We start from the raw sequence: 25,950 nt of genomic DNA on the forward strand, positions 1-25,950 counted from the left end.
GAGGAGAATACCCATGAATATCAGTATGGGGAAAGAAGTTAATATTTGTCCATGATACACGGCATCAAACAACTACTTAAATCTCAAAAGAGAAATATTCCGCTCAATCATACCTTTTTCAACTCTTCTTTAGCAAACTTTTCGTAAGGGTTATGTTCCAGATAGGCAATGTGCTCTGAATTATTGGTAGCAAATCCTACAGTTTTTCCTTTTTTATTTGCAGATGGTTCATAAGGGTGATGTAGAAGGTCATAATGAAGCATTGTGATCATTTCTTTTTTGATTAGTTCTTCACTTTTCTGTAAATCCGTTAACGGCGGTTCTACATTTAAGGGTCTTAGAATAGTTTCATTTACCTAAAATTGTAAAACAAGTAAAATTACCAAACATATTCACTGCAATATACTAACATTACTTGTTCTAGCATAAATAGCAGTTATACATTTTCGAAAGAAATCCTCTTTTTTTCCCCCTTTTAAATACTTATTTGTTCCAGTGACTAGAACTGAGAAATTCTGTACTATATTCTAGGCAGTAGATAAAATTTTGTTTTATAAGACTTATGAATGATATTAAAAAGAAATCAATCACATGAAAAAAAAAATAAAACTTCCCCAGCCAAAAATTCTAACACTTACTTCTGATGGTCTTGGAAGATCTTTCTGAACAGCTTTATGCATTCGCTTCATTTCCTTCACACGCTCTGCATCTCGTATGGCCTAAAAAATTATGTTTATATCCATTATTGCCCTTATACAGTATTTAACACACTTCAATAAAGTTGAAAACACTTCAGTCTATAAGGACATGTATGTTCAAGAGCTAAAGATCTAGACATCTGTAAGTTTGCAGAAAGGCCATATAAGGCAACGGAAATTAATCTATTCGTTCTCTCAGTAAAACAGAAATTAAGAACTTCCAACATCTACCAGAGTACGCCCCAAATTTACATGCTGTGTCCATCAGATAATTATCCTTTCCTTGTGTAAATCAGAATCCTCAAATATGAGGTGACTATTTCTCTGCAACACAACCCTTTTCATCCACCCAAAGCTACTTTTTTAAATTTAAAACTCTGGCCAATGAAGGTGTTTGATCCTCAAATTATGAATCATGTGGGATAGCACATTAGAATCTCACAACATTTCTGACTAAATGTATTTCAAAGTCACTAAAAGAACTAAACACAGAAAGTATTACCCTATATTCCCACTAAAAAGCATATTCATGTGGTTTCCTCTAAAATACGATTTCCAATGATGCCATTCTCACTCTAACCCGATGAAATTATTCAACTTCAAAACCACCTGAACGAGGCTGCAAGAATCCCTAAAAGGGGCCACTCAGTCTGTTTCAGTTCAAGAGTCACCACTTTCCAGCCATGAGACCTGCTGAGGTTCACTTAATTCACCTGTGCCTGTTTCCTCATTTCTAAAATGAAGCTATTTTATTTACATCACCAAGTTGCTATGTGCAAATGAGAAAGTAATTAACTATAAGATATATTAATACAAAATGTTACTATTATTATTCTGGCACTCTCTCTAAATTTCCAAATCCACATTTTTTATTAGTGTACACTGATCTAAAACCATTTACTCAACCAATCCAAAATGTACTTGTTTTTAATACTGATCAGTAACTCTTGGCTAGAGTAAAAAGCAATGTCTAAAAGACTACTTATGTGTATTTTAAGGAAGCATAATGAATTTGACAAAGGACATTTAAATTGATATAGATAGATAGACAGATAGATACATACATACACACACATTTTAAGAATGCCTATCAAGATATTCTGAGTATATTATTAATTACTAGAAGCCCAGTGCACGAAATTCGTGCACTCAGGGAGTGGGAGTCCCTCAGCCTGGCCTGTGCCCTCTTGCAGTCCAGGAGCCCTCGGGGGATGTCTGACTGACGACTCAGGCCCGTTCACAGCAGGGAGCAGGCCTAAGCTGGCAGCAGACATCCTTAGCATTGCCACAGAGGCGGGAGAGGCTCCCACCACCGCCACTGCGCTCATCAGCCGTGAGCCAGGCTTCTGGCTGAGCGGCGCTCCCGCTGTGGGAGTGCACTGACCACCAGGGGGCAGCTCCTGCATTGAGCGGCTGCCCCCTGGTGGTTAGTGTGCGTCACAGTGACTGGTAATTACACCATTCATTTGATTTGCATATTAGCCTTTTATTATATAGGATGTGAGTATATATTATTACTGATGTAAGTGATTTAGGGTTTTTTAAATATTGAAAAACCTCATAGGTAGAGATCTTGAGACATTTAATGGCCATTCTTTTCAGCCCACTGACACATTCAGCAAACCCACGCTTCCTTCCTTTCCAGCACAACTACCCACCTGCTTCCGTGCATCCACGTCAGCAGCATCTTCAATGTATGTATCATCTATTTCACGGTCTTCAAGCTCCTTCTCAGCATTTTCTGGTAGAACAATTTCAAAGTCATTCTTGGGGGCAGGAAGACCCATCAACCCTAAACGGAGGTGTTCACGAGACTCTCTTTCCTGTAGGAAAAAAAAAAAAATCAATCCTTCTCAATTCATATACTTTAAGTAACCAACCAATATTTTATGAGCTCCTAAAATATAATTAGCCTAATTTTAATTCTAAAAAATGATCCCTAACTTCAGATTTGAGACAAGTTTTTAAATTTCTATCTCTGGTTCTTCCCTACATTAAGACAAATCAATTTGGAATCAGTGGGAATTACTCTGGCATATGCTAATAGAAGGTTTGGGAAGTACCTCTACAGGGGCAAAAAAAGGCCTTCAGGATTTCCACTTAAGGAAAACATTGCTGACACAAATTTAATAGCAATCAAAAGAACAAGTTCAAAAGTCAATTTGTCCTTGGACTAATAAAATCTAACCTGAAAAGATGCCTGAATTTGTGTGTGTGTGTGTGTGTGTGTGTGTGTACGTATATTTTTAATAGAAAGACTAGATCATATGTAAGCCAAAAAAACAGTCCAATGGGCCCAAAGTTTTCCCAGTATATCCTCAGCTCACCTTTCCAATCTCACTCCCCACTGCTCCATTACACATTTGCTAGGTGTAGACATGATGAGTTGCTAAAAACATGCTCCACACTTACTCATGTTGTGACCTCCCTCTGGAACAGCCACCACCTTCCTTCTGAGCGTACCTTGTCAATGAAGGCTTTACTAGTTCCCAACCAACTGTTATTCCTTTCCTTGGCCGCCCTAAATAAGCATGTTGGTTTTACTCAAAGAGCTTACTCTGTTCTTATATTACAATTATTTTTTAACTTGGTTTAGTACTGCCAATCTCTCCAGAGTATAAACTTCTTTAAGACAAAGGACATCTTTACTCAACTTTAGATCCCTAGAAGTGTCCAGATCTGTGCTTTGCACACATATTTTTCATTTGTTTAATTCTTACGTAGCCATTCAGAGTTGGCATTAGTTGATATCAATTTTCACCATTAAAAAAAAACTCCCTAACCAAATCTATATATGAAGTTAGAATTTGTAAACTGAAAACAGGCCATCATTAGAACTTATTATAAATATCTCACAATGATTTTCTGTGGCATCATAATAAGGCCTAATAGTGATGTAATAAAAGCATTACCATAGGCTGAGCAAAACTGCAACCTTCATTATTTTTGTTTGTTTGTTAATCCTCACCTGAGGATATTTTCCCATGGATTTTTTTGGGAGAGTAGAAGGAAGACAGAGAGACATTGATGTGAGAGAAACACAGAGATTGGTTGCCTCCTACATGAGCCCCGACAAGGGCTCAGGTCTGGGAGGAGCCTGCAACCAAGGTACATGCCCTTGACCAGAATTAAACCCAGGACTCTTTGGTCCACAGGCCAACACTCGATCCACTAAGCCATGCCGGCTAGGGCTGACCTTCATTTTTATCATTACCTTTCTACATCACCATGCAAAACATATGAAAGAAATCTTTATTAAGATCAGCAATAAGCTTCAAATTAACTTTGCTTTGAGATATAGATTTGTCCTTGAAGAAGTATAGAGCAAACAGGAATCAAGGGTCAAAATCTGATTCGAGGTGTTCAAAACTAACAATTTATTTTATGTAAATAAAAATTTTTAAAAATACATAAATGTATCACCCAGCTGGCATGGCTCAGTGGTTCAGCATCGACCTATGAACCAGGAGCTCACAGTTCAATTCCTGATCAGGGCATATGTCTGGGTTGTGGGCTTGATCTCCAGTGTGGGGCATGCAGGAGGCAGCTGATCAATGATTCTCTCTCTCTCTCCCTCTCCTTTCCTCTCTGAAATCAATTAAAAAGTATTTTTAAAATAATTAAACATATAAAAATAAATGTACCATTCAAGTATTGATTAGTAAATGATAAAAATTAAAATCACAAAAGATACAAGTATTACTACAGACATAATCAATACTCACAAACATTTTAAGAATAAGAAAAAATAGGCATGAGATTAAGTACTGCAAATCATTTTCCTTTGCTGACATCCATAGGTGTGTAGATTAAGAAATAAGTAATATGCACTGACTGGGGAGGGAGGGAATTTTAATTTGGTAGCCATAAGATAGAAGAAAAAAAATTTTCTTTTAAGAGTATTAAACAGGAATTGGCATGTACCATCTGCTTCACATAAGAGGGATCACTGTAGTCTGCCATTCCATCCTCAGGATTAATGTTTAACTTGTCTCGAAGAGGAGTTCTACCCGGGGTGGAGTTAACAACTGGTTTGGGAGTTGTCCCACTCCGTGGAGTCAGCCCTTCCGATCCATGAGAGGGAGTCCTAGAAAGACAAAAATTCTAATTAATACAAGTACCACTTTTATTTGTATTGTGCTTTCAAATGCTTTTCACAAATTATTTTACAAGGAAAACAATAAATAAAGATTCCAGAAATTGTCACCCTAATCTGGTTTTAGGTTAGATCTCTAGATTAAAATAAAGGTTTGGCTCAACTAGCTTATTATTTACACACAGTATTTTTATTTTAATGACTTCAAATAAAGTCATTACATTTGATATTACTTGCCTTCCTAAGATAGGTCCCCCAAACATTATTTCAACTTTTTCTTGATACGGTACAGTAGCTAAGAACATACAGGAGACAGAAAGGAGAGCTACCACAGTCAAAGACCCCAGACTCTCAGTTTTAATTTAGGGCCTTTTTCTTATCATTTCTATGCCTGCCTCTATTAGCTATCACATCGTTATCATCAGTGTGCATACTCTAAGTAGTTCCTCTCCTTACATTTCTTTTTCTTTTGGAATCATATCTAAATATGAATACTTCTGAGTGAGAACTAAGAGAATCTCTTAGGAATAAAATCCTAATAGACTTTGCAACTTAAATTTTAATTGTCCAAGCCTTTTTTATTTTGGTTGCTTACTTCCTGTATCTTGGTTGTGTTCCAGACAAGTGAATGCTGCCAGAGAAGCTGTTCCCCAGAGGTGAGGTGAGGTGAGGTGAGGTGTTACCATATCAGACATGGTCCCTGCCCCCAAGGAGCTTACAATGTAGTTGAGAGACAAGACATATACAGAAAAAAGAGGAATTAGGCTCTCTTACAAGCCTTGCAAGTGTTATTAAATGAGGATTTGGCTGCCAATGGTTCTTCATTGTGCTGTCATGCAGGGCTGTAATAGTCAGATGCTTTCTACCTAAATAACCAGTGGGAGGACATATCCTAATGTTTAAAATTAAAAGTAAACCCCAAATATGTCCAACCTTTAAAAGCTCAAATTCCATTTTAATACAACTTGCTTCTATAACGTTTGTATTTTTAAAATTCTTCTTTAAAACACAGTAGCTTAAAACAAAAGAATTACAAACAGATACTGAACTCTAAACTCTAGTTAATGATATACACAAGGAAGTGTTTAGCTGTGAAATAAACTGATACAGCAAGTTATTCTGAAATGCATTAAAATAAGATGAATTGATAGATGAATAGATATGTGATAAAACAAATACAGTAAAACGTTAACAACTATAGAAACCTAGGTGGTGAGTGTAGGGATGTTTGTTTTACCATTGTTTCAACCTCTTCACATGTTATAAATTTCCATAATAAAATGTTTGGGGAAAAGCAATAGTAGTACATACATTAAAAGGACAATAATTTTTAACAAATTCACCAAATGATTACTAATAATGGATTTATTTGCTCTTTTAAATCAGATAAAACGTATTTGGAAACAAGGTGTTAGGCATCAGAAACTGCAGAAAGGAAGCTCCATATAGTATTTAACCATTTCCTGGATACTATTATGGTATTTACTACTGAGTGAGGAAAAGTCACGAAGACAAGTTGATCGCTATTTCCATACTCTGTTAACATTACTAAAGGAAACATGTTGTCCAAGTTCTCAGATTCAAGTTTATCTAAAAGAGAATTTATTTATAACTAGTGCCCCAGTGCATGGATTCGTGCACATTGAAAGAAAATTAATTAGGGGAGGGGGGGTGTGACTAGGCGAGAGGGGCCGGACACACCCTGTAGCCAACCTCCCACGGTCTTTCCCCAGCCGACCACACCTGGGGTGGTGCCATGGCTCGAAGGGCATCTGTGAAGTGAGCAGGGTCCCTCCAGCAGGTGGGGTCCCTTGGCCTGACCTGCAGGGATTGGGCCGAAACCAGGTCTCCAACATTTCCCAAGGGGTCCCGGATTGCGAGAGGCTGGTTCTCAGGTGGCGCACCCTGGAATCAGGCTCCCTCCTCTCTGGTTCCGGGGTGTGTCACCCAAGAACCACCACTGCTAAGTCACCACAGCTCAGCAGCTCCTGCGTTGAGTGTCTGCCCCCTGGTGGTCAGTGCATGTCATAGCTACCGGACAGTCGCTTAGCCTTTTATATATATATAGAAGACAGATACCTGAATGGGGTTGAAAGAACTGTGTTTGGGGTCTGTACAACCTGCCGCTGCGGAGTCACACCTGAGAAGTCACTCTCGTGCAAAGGTGTGTTAAGTCCACCTTTTAATGGGGTGTCCACATTGGTCAGGGCCATGAGGTTCTGGGCTTCCTGATTAATGAGAAAATAAAGTATTTCAACAGTTTAGACAGAAGACAGAATCCTCATTTCTGGTGCTACTATGCAAATCTTAAAACAAACAAAATTCTTATACATTTTCTCAATTAAAACCAGGAGAGAAAATGACTACTAGGTCATGGCAGATTCAGTACTTCCACTCCTCTGTCAACCTAACATGGAGACCTCAGAAGTTTAAGAACAAATTTTTATATGTTAAGAACTGCTTTTGTGGCCTCATATATGGCATTACCATTTATCTGAAAGCTTCTCCTACTATCTGTGCCAAACCTCTTTATAATCATAAAGAACTAAGAATTCAATTTTCCCAATGTGAGCTTGGGCTAAATGTCAGAACAACTAAACTTTAATCTAGTGTTATCACTAATTAACTGTATATCTAGTTTTCATTAGCCTCTTGAACCTGATTCTCACACTAGGAAGTGAAGACACTACCGGCTGGCCTAACATTTCTTAAGAAAACTCACATGGGCAGGTTCATTTCTGAAGTCTTGCTTGACTCAGTCCCTCCACTATAAGCCTGTATTCATTACTTATCACTATACCTACAAGTATCTTAATACCCAATTTAGGGTCTGTAAGATTGTTATTTTTCAAGATAGTCAAATCATTCTCTCTCATCTCACATGCTCTTGTTATAATCCAACCCTGACATTCCTACCATCATGAGGTGAAGTCTACATCCCCTCCTCTTGAAGAATCTAGGTGGACTCACTTATAACTAACAGAACACAGTGCTAAATAACATTGCTTGCCTTCCAAGGCAAGAAAAAAAAAAATGCAGCTTCCCACACACTCACTACAACAACTCACACTGGAGCACTCAGAAACTACGGGAGAAGTTCAACTTTTGATGCCACCATGCTGTGAGAAAGGCAAGACCACACGTAAATTTACTCCATTTTCCCAGCACAGCCAGAAGCAAACACCAAACATGGAAAGATGATTCCAGGCCCCCTAGCTATCAAGTCAACCTGGCTGAGGCCCTAGACACATGGAGCTGACACCAGCTGTTCCTTCTATGCCCTCTCTGAAGTCCTGACCCACAGAAACCATGAGTATAACAATTTTTAAACCACCAAGTTCTGGGGCAAATGAAGATAACTGTAGCAAGGCTTAATTCGTTATTCGTTATTAATGAAAACAACCTTACATTTCACATTATCAATTGTGTGTGCTCTTTCTGCTATTCCAAGTACAAAGCATTTTTCCCCATCTAGGTTCCCAAAAGGCTGGCCAGCTTGATGCCTTCCAGGCAGGAGAGTGGAAGCTACTTACTTCTCTGGGGAATCCAACTAACCCAAGAAAAAACACCTAGAAATACTGACATCAAGACTTCCCCAGTGAAACACCCAGCAGGTTCAGCCCACAAGCAAGACTAAAGTCAAGGAGCCCCACCCTCACCTAAGGAACTTCGAATCAGTTTTAATTGCCCCACCCCTACCCCCTAGATATAGGCAGAGAGCCAAAGATCAGAAGAAATTTAAGGAAACATCTCATATGAAAGACAGAGAATAAAACTAACAAAAGGAATTTAAAAACTATGCAGGGAAAAGAAAACCTATAAAAACAAAACCATTATTAATAGCCTAAGAGACATAAGAGATAATTCATAAATAAAAACACAATGCTAAAAAATTGACCACATTTTAAAAAGAACTCTTGGAAATTAAAAATATGATAACAGAAATTTTAAAACTGAACAAAGATAAAATTCAGAAAATCTCCTAGCAATAAGTCAAAAAGGCAATTAAGACAGAAAACCAGATAGAAACAAATAAGAAAATTTGAGGTTCATAGAGAAAACAGATCAATGAAAGGGAGGAAATTTGGTTAAATTTCAAAATACAGTAACTTCCCAGAATAAAAGGCCATGAGTCTCCAGAATGCAAAGATCCAGAGTACCTAGCACAATGGTTAAAAACAGACCCACACCAAGAAGCATGCTTGTGAAAAAGAGAAGCGCATATCAACTTCCACAAAAAGAAAAACACAGGTTTCCTGTTAACCTGAATGGCACTGGTCTCAACAGCAATAATGGAAGCTAGAAGACACTGGAGCACTGCCTTCAAAACTGAACAAAAACCATTTCAATTTGGAATTCTAAACCGTTATACTACCAATTATATAAGAAGGTAGAACAATAATTCACAGATATGCCAGGTCTTAAAACTTCCATCTTCAATGAACGCCTCCTCAGAAAGCTACTGAAGGGTATGCTTCACTAACAAGGGAATAAGCCCAGACAGCCAAAGACAGGGAGCCAGGAAAGAGGACATCCAAGGGACTGTCTAGGCCAGGGGTGGGCAAACTTTTTGACTCGAAGGCCACAATGGGTTCTTAAACTGGACCGGAGGGCCGGAACAAAAGCATGGATGGAGTATTTGTATGAACTAATATAAATTCAAAGTAAACATCATTACATAAAAGGGTACGGTCTTTTTTTTAGTTTTATTCATTTCAAACAGGCCGGATCCAGCCCGCGGGCCGTAGTTTGCCCACGGCTGGTCTAGGCCCTAGACTCTAGGGCAGGGGTGGGCAAACTTTTTGACTCGAGGGCCACAATGGGTTCTTAAACTGGACCGGAGGGCCGGAACAAAAGCATGGATGGAGCGTTTGTGTGAACTAATATAAATTCAAAGTAAACATCCTATCTAATAAAAGAGAAACATGGTAATTGGCGTACGACCGCTACCCTTCCCATTAGCTAATCAGCGAGATATGCAAATTAAATGCCAGCCAAGATGGCGGCCGGCAGCCAGGCAGCTTGAAACTAACATGAGGCTTGCTTGCTTCAGTGACGGAGGAAACCAACGTTCCCCACCTGCCTTGCTGGCCTCTGAGCCTGCAGTTTAAGAAACATTGTAACAAATATAGAAGCCAAACAAAACCCCAGAAACCTGCTTTCAGCGAGCCTGGGATCTCAGAGCTGGAGTTGATACAGAGTTTCGATTATAGAACCTAAACAAACCAGATACCTACTTTCAGCAGCTGAGGCCTCAGAGCTGGAGCCAGAGCTAAAGCTGGCCCAGAATTAAAAAAAAGAAAAAAAGGAGCAGTTGGGAGCTTCAGACCCAGCCTGAAAACAGCCCTCAGCCCCTCACCTAGGCTGGCCAGGCACCCCAGTGGGGACCCCCACCCTGATCCAGGACACCCTTCAGAGCAAACCAGCCAGCCCCCACCCATGCACCAGGCCTCTATTCTATATAGTAAAAGGGTAATATGCCTCCCAGCACCGGGATCAGCGTGACAGGGGGCAGCGCCCAAACCCCCTGATCGCCCTGCGGCTCTGTGTGTGACGGGGGCAGGGCCACAACCTCTCTATCGGCCTTGCTCTGTTCCTGACAGGGAAGGCGCCCCAACCCCCTGATCGGCCCTGCTCTGTGCCTGATAGGGGGAACTCCCCAACCCCCTGATCACCCTGCGGCTCTGTGTGTGACAGGGTGCAACGCCTCAATCCCCCCACCCCACAGGCCCTGCTCTGTGTGTGACGGGGTAGAGCCATAACCTCCCCATCGGCCCTGCCCTGAGTGTGACAGTGGCGGCGCCCCAACCCCCTGATCCGCCCTGCTCTGTGTGTGACAGGGGGCGGTGCCCCAACTCCCCTATCGGCCCTACTCTGTGACGGGGGGAGCTCCTCAACCCCCTGATGGGCCCTGCTCTGTGAGTGACAGGGTACGGAGCCCCAACCCCCCTGATTGGCCCTGCTCTGTGCGTGACAGGGGGTGGCGCCGCAACCTCCCCATCGACCCTGCTTTGAGTGTGACAGGGGGCGGTGCCCCAACCCCCCAATCGGCCCTACCCTGAGCGTGACTGAGGGTGGCATCGCAACCTCCCGATCCGCCCTGCTCTGTGCATGACAGGGGGCGGCACCCTAACTCCCCAATCGGCCCTGCTCTGAGACCGACCAGGGGCTGCACCTAGGGATTAGGCCTGCCCTCTGCCACCCGGGAGCAGGCCTAAGCCAGCAGGTCGTTATCTCCCGAGGGTTCCCAGACTGCAAGAGGGCACAGGCCGGGCTGAGGGACTCCCCCTCCCGACCGAGTGCACAAATTTTTGTGCACCGGGCCTCTAGTCATTACATAAAAGGGTACGGTCTTTTTTTTTTTTTTTTTTTTTTTTTTTTTTAGTTTTATTCATTTCAAACGGGCCGGATCCAGCCCATGGGCCGTAGTTTGCCCATGGCTGCTCTAGGGTGATAGTGAAAAGAAATCAAGAGAAGGAGCTGTAAACAAGATCTTAAGCGTAATCCGTCCAGACTAGAACATTCAGAATTTTGGGGAAAGTCTTCTTCAAAAAGGTAAGAATACCTAAATTATAGGAGATTTACACTTAATGTATAGTCTGGAGCTGAATTAGTGCTAAGTAATCAGATAATTTAACAATAGGATAAAACAAGTTATTAACTAAAAAAAGAAAATACTGTGCAGTAATTATAAGGCACTTTGTGGCTCATAATGGACTATGGTTTACATAATCATAAGATAAACCATGAATGTGGAGCTAACCAAAATCATGATATAACTCTAACTATAATAATAAAAGCATAATATGCTAATTAGACTGGACGTCCTTCCGGACAAAGCCGCAGCAGGCAGGGGCTGAGGCAGAGGCCCACGGCTGCCAAGACAGTGGGGGCCAAGCCCCTTGCACTAATTTCATGCATCTGGCCTCTAGTCTTATCTAATAAAGAGGGAATATGCTAAGTGACTGTCCCACCCTCAAAGATGGTGGTGCCCACAGCCAGTAAGAAGGGAATATGCTGCCGAAACCGGTTTGGCTCACTGGATAGAGCGTCGGCCTGTGGACTGAAAGGTCCCAGGTTCGATTCCGGTCAAGGGCATGTACCTGGATTGCGGGCACATCCCCAGTAGGAGTGTGCAGGAGGCGGCTGATCGATGTTTCTCTCCCATCGATGTTTCTAACTATCTCTCTCTCTCTCCCTTCCTGTCTGTAAAAAATCAATAAAATATATTTTAAAAAAAAACAAAACGGTATTTCTATTAGAGAAAAAAAAATGAGGTGTAAGGGTAATAAGATTCAATGGTGTTTTGGTAGGTTTGGCTATTCTCTGACATGCAGACACCCTAGAAACACACAGAGCTGTATACCTCAGGAGTTAAGGAGAGGGAAGGAGGATGGCAGCCTATGCCAAGCTAAGTACAGAAATGCACGGAAGTTTTAAAAATTACTGACCACACACATCTGACTTCTTTCTAGGATTGCTAGGCAACATTTTAAAATGCAGTGCTTTACTGACAGGTACTAAAGACTAAGACTTAATAAGTGTAGGAAGAAAACTGCCTAACTACTGAATCTGCTGATTTAGCTTCCCTACTACAGAGATCTCTAGGATCCATGCATTCAGGATTCAGTTTTAAACTGTAAAGAAACAAAACCAAACCACTCAGCGTTCTGCGTCATAATCCTTACAATAACAAAAAGGGAAAGGCTCATTCTACTGTATGACAGCTCACCTGCAGAATCCTGTCCTGAGAAGCTGGTGTTCGTGGCGTTCTAAGAGCGATGCTGTTGTTGGTGACATTGTACTCAGACAAAAGAGTACTGGAAGCTGAGTTTGTTATGCCAGATTCCTCAGCTGTCTGACGTGCAATTTCACTTGCTTGGCCTACTTTCACAACTTCCTGGAGTTCTGCATCTGAAATCTAAAAAGAAAGTTATCACAGTAAACAGTATTCTAACCAGAAAACAACACAACTGAAAACGTCCATATTCCAGAAAGATAAACTTGCTGAAGCTGTGTGATGAGTACACAGGGTTCACTGTACCACTCTCTTTATTGTTGTGGATTTGAAAATTTCCATAATACAGTTTTTTTAAAGTCTTTCCTATATAATGTGAGTGGCAGAGGGTGAAGGGGGGAATTCCATGGTATCAAGCTACGAAGTCTTGAGTGTATTTCCACACTACAAATATTTTAAAATAAGCAACATATTAATATACCAAAAACTTGTGTTTGTACAAAACTATCATATGGGGGGGGGGGGGGTGACTGAAAAACAATTAAAATATCACACAGAGAGTCCACTCCTCCACAAGGTCCCTAAGAAAATCAAAATATGTTACCTTAGTAATTTTACCAAACTACATATTCTAAGAAGTATTAAGAAAAAAAAAATAATAGGCAAAATCTCAATTTTAGAAAAATCACTACTAGAAATGGCAGCATCTGGCAAATTATTTTGCTTGTGCCAAAGAACACTGTGTTGATGCAGCCAGTGCACTCATTTGAGGAGAGAAGATCCGCTGGCCTCCTAAGTCCATCCCTCTGCTCCACTAAACTGTCTAAACTCTACAGAGCCAGCCCTGGCTGGTTTTGCTCAGTGGATAGAGCGTTGGCCTGTGGGCTATAGGGTCCCAGGTTCGATTCCCAATCAAGGGCACACACCCGATATGGGCTCCATCCCCAGTAGGGGGCGTGCAGGAGGCAGCCAATCAATGATTCTGATCATTGATGTTTCAATCTCTCCCTCTCCCTTCCTCTCTGAAGTCATTAAAAATATTTAAATAAATAAATAAATTCTACAGAGCTGTACTACTCAAAACAGAACAAGAGTTTAGTTGGTTCCACTCCTATGGAAAAAATAACTAAATAAAGTTATTTTTCATCTGCAGAGTCTTTGAAAAAAATAAGAGCTTATTCAATATCCCCAATAACCAACTATAATGAAGTCAAAAGCATAGAGACTGTGATAAGCTGAGTGAAGGAATGTTTCTCTCTCTTCTTCACAATTCCCACACTGATTTTTCACTGCTATTGCCTCAGAAATATAAATATGACATGACAAAACATTCACCAAAAGTAAGCAGCCTCAAGTCCACAAAGTCAAACAATACCTTTATTCTGGTCTGCCACAAGAAAAAGGCCTAGAGTCCTAACCTGCTGACACCTTGCTAAAAGTTGACAATTACTGAATTATATGAGCAGTTTCAGGCCTGATATAATTACACCATGAATTTTTTAATTGATTTTTTTTTAGAGAGAGGAAGGGAGAGAGTGAAACATCAATGTGAGAGAAAAACATCAAATGGTTGCCTCCCATACACTCCCTCAACCGGGGATCGAACCAGCAACCTAGTTATGTGCCCTAACCGGGAATCGAACCGGCAACATTTTGGTGTACAGAATGAGGCTCCAATCAACTGAGCCACCCGGCCAGGGCTATGCCGTGAATTTCTTAAGGACATCTAGCTTCTAACAAAAACTTAGCATATAAGGCCTCAAATTATTTGCTGAATAAATGATCAGTATATGAGTTCACACAATGAAAAATATGCTTTTATCATATTACCTGAGGGGCAGGAAGTACTAGTTTGCTTCTCTTTTTAGTAAATTCAGAAACACCACTTGTTTGAAGAATAGCTGATGGTAAATCAGATTCTTTTTTCCTTTTCAAATGCTGCTTGTCTTTTTTTCTATCTCTTCCTTCTTTTTCACTGTCATGGATCAAGGTAGAGAAGAGATTTTTAAGTTACATAACGGCAGTAACATTGAAAGCCATATAAATACTCATACATTTTGAAAATAATCCCATTTCTAAGAAAATTACTAATTAACAGACAAAAACTATATATATTAAGTTGGTTCCTACACCATTACCTACCCACTAATTCAAGAAGAATGAGGACTTAGAATAATAACAGAATTATTAAGAAAACAATATACTAAGTAATTTAAGTATTAACTATTAAAACTATCTATAGCCCTGGGTTGGTCTGGCTCAGTGGATAGAGCATCAGCCTGCGGACTGAAGGGTCCCCAGTTCGATTCCAGTCAGGGACACATGCCCAGATTGTGGGCTCGAACCAAGTTCGGGGCGTGCAGGAGGCAGCCGACCCATGATTCTCTCTCATCATGGAAGTTTCTCTCTCTCTCTCTCCCTCTCCCTTCCTCTCTGAAATGAAAAAGATATTTAAAAAAAAAAAGCTATCTAATAATAATAAAAGCATAATATGCTAATTAGACCAGATGACCTGTCAGACTAAGCCGTGGCTGCGAGGGCTGAGGCAGAGGCAGCCAGCATGGCTGCGAGGGCTGAGCCCCTTGCACGAATTTCGTGCACCGGGCCTCTAGTATACTATAAAGACTATAAGCTAAACGTTACATATAAGATCAAAACAACATAAAACGATTCCTATATCATATTATACTTATATAAAATATGTGTACATAGAAAAATGAAAAAGTATATAGAAATAAAAACAATTATATAAAGGGAATAAAATTAAAATATTGTGAATTTTAAAATTTCCCTTTAAAACTTTTATTCAATTGTTTATGACTTTTTAAATTCATAAAATTTTTAAAAAGAATATTTAAGTCGTGACAAATTATATCAAAAAGTTCTTAGGAAACTGAAAGACAGGCTCAAGGCAGACTTTTTTTTTTAATATATTTTATTGATTTTTTACAGAGAGGAAGGGAGAGGGAGAGTTAGAAACATCGATGAGAGAGAGACATCGATCAGCTGCCTCCTGCACACCCCATACTGGGGATGTGCCCGAAACCAACGTACATGCCCTTGAGCAGAATCGAACCTGGGACCCTTCAGTCCGCAGGCCAATGCTCCATCCACTGAGCCAAACCGGTCAGGGCTCAAGGCAGACTTTTGAAGCCCAGGAATGCCTCCTCCCTACTGTGTGCCATCCTCTTCCCCATCTAGTCTATTCCTTTCAAATGTTTTCATCTTTAAGCTCTTTATTTGTTGAAGCTACCTAATTTAAGAAATAAATATAATGGAGTATATCCAAGAAAACCCTGTTTTAGAGTGGCTAATGTCAGTTGTTTAGTAATAATTCATGCAATAAAAATAATATGTCAATCAGGAAATGAAAAACTAAAAATCTTTGACAACCATAAATGATTCTCCCCACAATTTTCAGATATAAGGATTAAAGAAACTCTAAAAATCCCTTGAAATAGGCAAAACCTCCTGCACCCTCAAACATTTTATAAATATACCTGCTTATCCCCACTAAGTACAAATTATAGAATGCAAGACAAAAAACAAAATAAACCTGATATTGACAGATTCCTTCAGGCTATTAGTAAAACAACTAAACTATTTACAAAAGTACATAAATCTTAAATTAAGATTGTGACTCAGTGAGTAGACAGTTCACTAAGAGCAGTGCTGACATTTCAAGAGCTCCAAAGAGCATTCTATGCCAAACACAGGACTGATTTTTCTCAGAAAGGTGAGCCCATTAAATAAATAAAAGCATACATAGGCTACCCTGTGCTAAGTAATAAAAATCTGACTCTGGCAAGGATAATACCTGGTCCTCCATAAAATTCCATTGTCAAAATCAGAAAGGCACTTACGATCTTAGCTCGCCATCAAGATCCTGTTGTCTTAGCTTCCTGAAATCTGCATCAAGAGCCTGGTAGTTTTCCTCTGAAGTGTCATAGAAACCAAGAGCAGGCTTTTTTTCAAATGGGATCTCAGCATTATAATCAACTCCTCTCTTCTTTTTTCTCTTCTTCTGAATTTCTATGCCAGCTGCTCGAAGTTCTCTTCTCTTTTGGAGGGCAGCAAGGCGTCTGAAGAAAAAGAACACAAGACCACCTTAAAAATCATATGCCATGGGTAAGGGATGGATTATCCAATAGTGTTAAGAAAACTAATTGGTTATTTGAGAAAGAGATAAAATCCTCACCTCATTCCATTCCCCAAAATAAAGTTCAGTTTCAATTTAAAGTACACACACACAAAAGAAAAATTAAAATCAGAAGAAACTATGTATAAATAAATATATATCTTATCTCTGGGTGGAAATGTACTCACCAAATATAAATAAAAGACAAAGGAAAAGAACAAAGGCTTTAAAATTTAAATTTTATATCTCTGTAGCACTATATTTTTTATGCATTTCTTTTTTTTAACTGTAATTTGAAATTTCTTCCTTTTTTTATTTCAGAGAGGAAGGGAGAGAGATAGGGCGATAGAAACATCAATGAGAAAGAATCACTGATTGACTGCCTCCTGCACGCCCCCTACTGGGGGGGATCGAGCCCGCAATCCGGGCATGTGCCCTTGGCCGAAATCGAACCTGGGACCCTTCAGTCCACAGGCTGACGCTCTATCCACTGAGCCAAACCAGCTAGGGCTGTAGCACTATTTTTAAAAAATCATAAAGCAAAATTAAAAAGTAAATAATAGAGAAAATATTTGTAATTATTAGGAATGGTTAGATATAAAGAATTTATGCAACCCAACTGAAATAAACAATAGGAAATAAAAAGTTCACTAAGGAAAAAAAAAATACAAATTGCTGAAATGGCTAAAGGTCTACTTAACTAATACTTTTAAAGTCACGAATTAAATTAACAAGTACCATTTCTGTGTTTCTACTTACTAGCATTCAGCTTTTTGTCTTGTTTTAATGGCAATGGTGCTAAAAAGCAGACACTCACCCACACTGGCAGTTAAGAAAGTAAACTGGTGTAGCTTTCCTCAAGAGAATTTAGAAATATACATTAAAACACTAATGTTTTTCACATTTTTTAACCCAACCTTAGCCTAAGGAAATAAGAGCATGAACAAGGACTTAGCTATAAAACTGTCCTTTAAGCACTATTTCTAATGGCAGATTACTAGCATAATCTAAACATCCAACAGTAAGAAACTAGTTAAATGAATTTATACACAGCTATAAGATAGGATATTATACAGCCATCCATATAACCTTTAAAAAGTCTTTAAATCTACTTTGACATGGAAAGATGCCGAAGACACACTGCATGTAAAAACTTTCAAGTTTACATGTTACAGAGCAACATGTAAAAGTATATGTGTATCTATTAATGAATATATGTGTGGGGAGATATGAAGGATGCCCACCAAAATATTAACAGTGATTATCACTCGAAGTTGCGATTTTATTTAATTTTTTACTTTATTTGTACTTTCTTATGATTCCATAATTTTAATGATTTAATGGTGAGAAAGTTATTCACAATATTAAGGGGGGTAATCAAGTATAGGAGCAAGTTCCAGCTTGAAGAGGCTCTGTAGACCCACTCTAGCAGAACAGATAAAGATTAGTTTTAAAAAATTTATTTTAAATAATTTTAAGTCTCTGCAAAGGATCCTAAGGGGATACAACGAATGAAGAAACATTTATTCAAGAAAACCTACTAAAACTTGGTAAGAAAAGCGAGACTCCTTCTCTTCCTCCCTCCCAGCTCAGGGAGATGGAAACTCCACTGGTGCAGCCAAGAACACAGGCTTCTTGGGTCTCTTCTCTAGCTCCCAGTAGGAGGGCTTTTAATACAGGAGCAGCATTTCTCATCCTGCCTCCAGACACCTACTGCTGAGGCTAGTCCCATCCAGAGCAGCTGAGAAGTCCTGGCTTCCTTCTTCTGCCCAGACACATTGCTTCCGAGAACACTAGAGCCCCAACTGCCTTTGCCCAGATTGTGGGATGAGGGTTCCATGCTGGGAGAGGCAGGCTGAGGAAAGCTGGAGTGCTTCACCGCCTCACCAAGCACTCAGCTCCTAAAGTAAGGATGTCACTCAGACAAGCACATCAGAGTGCAGTAGTAAAACAGGAATTCCAAATCACTCCACAAAGCATGGAGGGGTTAAGCCTATGAGTACTCAAAAACACAGAAAGTTGGGGTGAAGTAACTGGGAAGAAACTGTTGTTGACTATATAGACTAAACAGTACACCCACTAGTTTGCCAGAGAGAAACAGAGAGACAGGTGGGAGAAGGCCCCCTGGGGTCACAACAAGTATCAGCCAGAAACTATCCCTTCAAAGGAGCCCAAATTTGATTGGATCAGTCTGTGAAAGTAATTTATGCCCCAAAACACTGTTGAAAAGAATAAAGCAATCACCTAGCAAATGTAGAGTTGGGTGCACCCAGGAAAAAAGGTGTCAAATAAAGTCCTGTCAAACCATGTTACCCCAGGGTGACTGTGGGCATACCCAAGAGGAGTAAGATAGGAGGCTTCACATTTCTGAGATGAAGGAAGGGGAGAACAGACTGTACTAAATAGAGTCACCAAACAAGTAAACAAGCAAATAACAATAACAAGGTGTGAGGAACACCAGTACCAAGATTACTATAATATATCCTCTAAGTTCTACAGTTCTCAACAAAAAGTTAGGAGATAGGCAAAGAAAAGGAAAGCATAACTCATACATCAGTAAATAAGCAGAAAATGTCTGTGGGAGCTACCAGATCTTGTATTTAACAGACAGACTTCAAAGGAGCCATTATAAATATTGTCCAAGAACAAAAGGAAACAATGATTAAGTAAAGAGAAGCCCTGGCCAGTGTTGTTCAGTGATTAGGGTATCGGCCCATGCACTGTTCAATTCCCGGTCAAGGGAACATATACCACACATACCTCACGTACCTCAGTTCCAAGTTCCCCAGCTCTGGTCAGGGCATGTATGAGAGGCAACCAATTGATATCTCTCTCTCACATCCATGTTTCTCTCTCTCCCCCTCTCCTCCTTCCCTTCCACTCTCTAGAAAGCAATGGGAAAAAAATATCCTCATGTGAGGATTAAAAAAAAAAAGAACCACATGAAAATTCTGGAGTTGAAAAGTATAAAGCTGGAATGAAAACTTCAATAGAAGGGTTCAACAGTAGATTCAAACTGACAAAAGAATTAGCAAACAAAGATTATGCAATCTGAAGAACAGAGAAAAAAAGAATGAAGAAATATGAACAGTGCCTCACAGAAATGTGGGACACCATTAAGTGCACCAATATATACACAAAAGGAGTAGCAAAAGATGAGAGGAATAAAGGGAGCAAAATACTTCAAGGAGTACTGAACGAAAATTTCCCAATTTTACTGAAAACCATTAACCTACACATGCATAAAGTTCAAAACTCTGAGATAAACATAACAAAGAAATCCACAAACAGAAACATCATATTTAAAAAAATGCTATAAGCCAAAGACAAGGAGAAAATCTTGAAAGCAGCAAGAGAGAGAACTGACTCAACACTTACAAGTGAACCTTAATAAATTAACAGCTGACTTCTCATCAAAACAATATGCATAGGCCCTGACCAGTGTGTGTGGTCAGCTGGTTGGGTGTTGACCAGCATGGAAAGGTTGCCGGCTGAATCCCTAGTAGGGGGCATGCAAGAGGCAGCCGATCAGATGTTTCTCCCAATCCTTCTCCCTTCCTCTCTTTCTAAGAATCAATTTTTTTAAAAAAACACTATACATAGTTTGATCTAATCTTATATGTTATTTTGTGTGTACATACACATAAATATACATGTATATTAAAAAAGGTTTTAGTAACCCACACATGTAACCTATATGTTCATGTAGACTAATGTCACCCCAATAAAATTCTATATAATAAAAAAAAAGGTTTCAAAGGACACATTTCAAAAGTTAAAATAGCTTCATTCTTTAAATCAGGGGTGGGTAACCTTTTTTCTTCTGCCAAGGGCCATTTGGACATTTATAACATCATTCACGGGCCATAAAAAATTATCACCTTAAAATTAGTCTGCTCTATTTGGTCAAACATTTTATTAACTCACCCCTAATGCCTTAGTAGGGCCAGACCAAATGATTTTGCGGGCCTTATATGGCCCGCAGACCAGACGCTCCCCACCCCTGCTTTAAATAAAGGAAATAAAGACTTCAAATGACATTAGAAAACCTCTGCAATATAATATTAAGTGAATATAGCCAAGCTCTATAGCATTATATCAACCATGCCCCAAAAAGAAAATAGAACAATATTGAAGGAAAAATGTTATTTTTGTAATCAATAGAAAGCTTTAAGCTATAAAACAGATAAGTAATTTAGCATTTAAATAGTCCTGCACTGCATTTTGCATACAGGCCATTCTAGTCCAGCGATTTTCAGCCAGTGTGCTACAAGAATTTTTAGAATATGTGTTACCTGACTACTTAGTCAGGGGCACTGACCTCTTTTCCCTTAGATCAGTGGTTCTCAACCTTCTGGCCCTTTAAATACAGTTCCTCATGTTGTGACCCAACCATAAAATTATTTTCGTTGCTACTTCATAACTGTAATGTTGCTACTGTTATGAATCGTAATGTAAATATCTGATATGCAGGATGGTCTTAGGTGACCCCTGTGAAAGGGTCGTTCGACTGCCAAAAGGGTCACGACCCACAGGTTGAGAACCACGGCCTTAGATTGTCAAATTTAAAAAAATGACACCAGCCAACACAATAACAGACATCTGGTGTGAGTGAATCAAAATTATACCTATTTTTTTTGGTCAGGTCAACAAAAAATATATTTTTTGGTATGTTGCAAAATTTTAATAATTAGTTTATGTGTGCCATGAGATGAAAAAGGTTGAAAATCTCTGATATACTAGTACATGCAAAATAAATTATAAAGATGTGTAGACCATCCAAGAAAATCTACAAGAAGGTGTAGGGTAACTTTAAAGCTGAAAATTTTTATAATATATTTTTATTGATTTCAGGAAGGGAGAGGGAGAGAGAGATAGAAACAACAATGGTGAGAGAGAATCATAGATCGGCTATCTCTTGCACGTTTCAACCCTGCAACCTGGCATGTGCCCTGACCAGGAATCAAACGGTGACCTCCTAGTGCATAGGTCAACACTCAACCCTCGAGCCATGCAGGCCGAGCTCAAGCTGGAAATTTTTCATTAAAGCAAGCAATGTCAGCCATACTTGGAGATTTTTCATATATGCACTTGCCACATCCTGAGCCCAATCCACATGGTTAAAAGGCTCAAAAAATGTTTCCCAACCAACCATAGAAAATCACTTGGAAAAGTGATTTTTTTCAACCTTACTCAAATTATTTAATCCTAACAAATGTACAGAAAGGTGGCTGAGACTGGGCAGAAATTTTAGTACCTCCTCTTGGTTTTTGCTTCCTGTCCCAGCCCAGTCATTCTCCCATCATACATAACTATTCTGGGCTAGTGACTGGCCAGCTATGCCAACAAGCATCCTCAAGCATGAAATAATCCTCCATCCCAGGATCTGGCACTACAAAGCCATTATTGGGGAAACCATCAACACAATGCTAGTCATTAGGTGAGGAAGCACTTCCTGGTTTGGGGACCATAAAAGGCAGCTGTGTAGGCTAGGGAAGTTATTACAATGCCTAAACTCCAAAAGCTAATAAACATACAGTTCATGTCTTCCCTTTATCCACTTCTGGGCTATTACGAATGACGTCAATCATGGCTCTCATCAAAAGGAAAAAGGAAGGGGAAAGTGGAGAAAACCTTGAATAGAGGGCAACACTAAACTCACTTTTTAAATAAACATTTCTGTGAAAGTCTAAAATATGGTTTAAGGATCATTAACTCCCTCTAAGTTCAGTCAAGTTTCCTGTTTTAAGTCAGTGCCTGCCCAAAACTAATCAAGGAGAGGAACTAACTGGCAATCATGCAAAAGTCACACAGCCTGTGTGTCCTCTAGCCATCCGACTCCAAGATGGCTACAACAAAGAAGCACTCCTGTGCTAACAGAAAAATCCAACATGCTGAATAGATTACCTGGGCATTACTTCTGCCATATCTTACCAAAAAAAACTTTTAATCTGTCTTTTTTTCTATATTCTGAAATGATTAGGGGGGAAAGTAAGACATTTCCAAAGCAATAAAGAATATTACCAAAACTAGAATTGAACAATTCTAATTATTACTCATCAACAGGGTTGGATAAATCATGCAGTTTTATCAGACTAAGGCTGCACAGACTAATTGTTCAACTATGAATGGAAACAACCATACCTTGCTTCTTCCAACTGTTTCTCTCTTGCTTTCCTCTTGGCCTTCTTTCCCTGAGTATTAGCCAGGCGGGCTCTAGCTTCAGAAAGCATCTCAAGTTCATCTACAAAAATAAAGAGAAGAAAAACTAAGTTCTTCTCCAACAGAAGCAAGGTATGTGAGAGGCATACTCTAGTGCGTAAGACGAGAAAAATCATCTCCTATAAATAAATACAACAACTCCTACATAACAGGTATTTTGAGAAGAGCTAAGTAAAATGAAATTAGAAAAAGCATCTAGCAACTTTTCAGTAAAAAGTGGCTATAATTATATCCTTCATTATCATCTACTAACTGGCAAAGCACAAATTGTGAAATATTGCACAACTACTATCCTATATAATAAAAGCCTAATATGCTAAGTGTCCAGTCATCCATTCAACCAATCAAAGAGTAATATGGTAATGATATGCTAAGGCCACTCAACCGCTCGCTATGACGGGCACTGACCACCTGGGGGCAGTGACTGGTCGCTATGATGTGCACTGATCACCAGGGGGCAGACGCTCTGACTGGTAGGTTAGATGGCTGCTGGGGTCCAGCTGGTTGGGACTGAGGGAGATGGGCCGGACACACCCTGGAGCCCTCCCACAGTCCCTCCCCGGCTGGCCAACCTCCCATGTCCTTCCCTGGCCCCGATCATGCACTGGTGGGGTCCCTGGGAGAGCTGGTTTCAGCCCGATCCCATAGGCTAGGCCAAGGGACCCCACTGGTGCACGAATTCGTGCACCGGGCCTATAGTTTAATTATAAAGGAACTGATCATCTTCACTAGACACACCTTTTTTCCTCAGACGTATTTCTCTCCTCATTACTGATGCCTTAGGCCAGTTCCTATTCAAGGCTGTCCAATGAACTCATGAGGGAACTTTGAAAAATCTCAGATTCCAGATCTCAAAATCTCAGAACTTTGAAAAATCTCACCCCTCCACCCTGAAATTACTGACTCAGTTATCTCCAGGGGAGGTTCTTGTACCTATATTTTTAAAAGTTCCCCATGTAACAATAATGCAGCCAGACCAGCCATTGTAAGCGTTTGGGAACCACTACCCTCAAACAAATTTAAAAACTCAATATTCATTGAATACTTCATAACAATCCTGTAAGATAGATATTATTCTCCATCTGGCAGGAAATAGAATCAAAGTTCAAAGATATTATACAACTTGCCTAGTGTCAAACAGCTAATAAATGGCAGACACAGGTCTAAAATCCAGTTCCTCTGATTCTGGATTCAATGTCTCAAGGAGTCATCCTAAATCTCCATCACAGTCTTGTGGTAGTGCTTATCCGCAGATTAAGTTACCTGCCTAAAGTCAAAGAAGTAGTTAATAGGACTGGAGCCCATATCCTGACTTCTTAGCTCTCTCCACAGAATGGGTATAAGAATACAGGATCTCAAGTGCTCACCTCTAGCCTCCAAGCAATGTGTCCTCTATATTACATTGCTTACCTTATTAAATGAATTGAAAAATGAGGCGATAAAGGGACATTGTCCAAAAATTATAGAGTACAAATACTCTATAATCGAAGACTGGACACATTTAAAATGAGACAGAATAACATCAGATTGAAGTGGAATTCTAAAAAGTCAGAGGTGTTTAGGAAGGAATTAAAAGAGTTAAAAAGAAGCCTGAGAAGTGTGTAAGTTACCAAAGAAATAAATTCCTCACAAACATACACTTACCCTCGTCCATATCAATTGGATCAGGCCGTGCTGGTTTTGTTTCTGGATTTGGATCTATTTCTCCAGGTTTAAGTTTTCGTGGATCATCTGTTGTTTCCTCTTCATTGTCTCTTTGGGCCGCTTTATCCCTAGAAAAGAATCCAGATGAGGTAGTAATTCTACCACATCATTTAGTCTTAGAAATAACAAATTTCTTAGCGTTGGAACTATTTTCTTTCAAAAACCCAAAGGGACAGCATAAATGGGCTGGAGAGTATTATGCTAAGCGAAATAAACCAGTCAGAGAAAGACAAGTACCATATGACTTCACTTACATGTAGAATCTAATGAACAAATTAAACTAACAAACAAAATAGAAACAGACTCATAGATACAGAGAACAGACTGACAGCTGTCAGAAGGGAGAGGATAGAGGGGCTGGGTGAAAACCGTGAAGAGATTAAGCAAAAACAAACAAACAAAACAGAAAATCTTCATAGACAGACAAAAGTATGATGATTACCAGGGAGAAAGGGGTTGGGGGGAGGAGTAAAGGGTAAAGGGAGGATAAATGGTGATAGAAGAAGATTTGACTTGGGGTGGTGAACATACAATATAATGTACAGATGATGTGTTGTAGAATTATACCCCTGAAACCTATGTAATTTTATCAACCAATGTCACCCCAATACATTCAATTAAGAAAAAAGATAACCCCAATGAATGGGCATTAACAAAATAAAGCATTCCTGCTATTGCTTCACCTGAAAGAAATGGTATTAAAATTACCTCTAATTTCAATGTTTCCATTCACTATAAAATAGGATCCAAGCAGTCCCTTAATCACAAATGCAGTACAGTTATACAAGAAACACACACACACTATTAGTGATGAAATAAAATGTTGCAATGGTTAACTCTCAGCAGTATTATGAGTGATTTTTGTTTTACTACTTTTTCTCTAGGTTTTCTATGATGAACATGTATGGTTTGTATATTTTTAAATTATTCCTTTAAAAAGGAATATAACAGAGTAAATAACACTGATCAACCACATGAGATTTGGAGTATACCATCCAATAGCTTTAGTTCCTTTATCTTTACTCAAATCTGTAACTAAATGTTTAAAGACAGAAAATGCTAAAATCTTATTCAGACTCATTCAGAAGATATACACACATTTTAATACTGCTTTTGGAGATCCACTTACAGAAGAAATTCATAGTGTTCCAAGCACTGGGCAGCTGTTCTTCCAATGATTGGAGCGATGGTTCTCCACTGAGTTGGCATCAACTTGGCCAAGTGTAAGAGTTTTTCCTCTTCTTCTCTGGACCATTCTGTTTTCTTAATGCTTGGATCGAGCCACTCATACCTATTAAAAATATACAATTTTATACATTAATCAGTCACCTAGCATGAATATGCTATTTACATA

The 25,950-nt window shown here is 39.5% G+C and overlaps 1 protein-coding gene across 7 annotated transcripts in view; it reads right to left on the minus strand.

Moving 5' to 3' along the window:
• CDC5L (cell division cycle 5 like) overlaps positions 1-25,950 on the minus strand; it is a 48,299-nt gene that overhangs the window by 18,034 nt on the left and 4,315 nt on the right. For 4 of the 7 annotated variants that reach the window (XM_036316902.1, XM_036316904.1, XM_036316905.1 and 1 more), the window contains 11 exons: positions 25,726-25,887; positions 24,537-24,694; positions 22,815-22,914; positions 16,396-16,614; positions 14,363-14,507; positions 12,527-12,715; positions 6,874-7,022; positions 4,623-4,785; positions 2,357-2,521; positions 639-719; positions 114-356 (listed from right to left, as the gene is read on the minus strand). In XM_036316902.1, the coding sequence (XP_036172795.1) occupies positions 114-356; positions 639-719; positions 2,357-2,521; positions 4,623-4,785; positions 6,874-7,022; positions 12,527-12,715; positions 14,363-14,507; positions 16,396-16,614; positions 22,815-22,914; positions 24,537-24,694; positions 25,726-25,887 (1,774 nt within the window). Of the gene's footprint in view, positions 1-113; positions 357-638; positions 720-2,356; positions 2,522-4,622; positions 4,786-6,873; positions 7,023-12,526; positions 12,716-14,362; positions 14,508-16,395; positions 16,615-22,814; positions 22,915-24,019; positions 24,160-24,536; positions 24,695-25,725; positions 25,888-25,950 lie in introns of those variants that run through there. The other 3 variants (XM_036316903.1, XM_036316909.1, XM_036316906.1) reach the window with 3 other exon arrangements.

Source organism: Myotis myotis, unplaced genomic scaffold (assembly GCF_014108235.1).
Source record: "Myotis myotis isolate mMyoMyo1 unplaced genomic scaffold, mMyoMyo1.p scaffold_m19_p_7, whole genome shotgun sequence".
NCBI classification, from domain to species: domain Eukaryota; kingdom Metazoa; phylum Chordata; class Mammalia; order Chiroptera; family Vespertilionidae; genus Myotis; species Myotis myotis.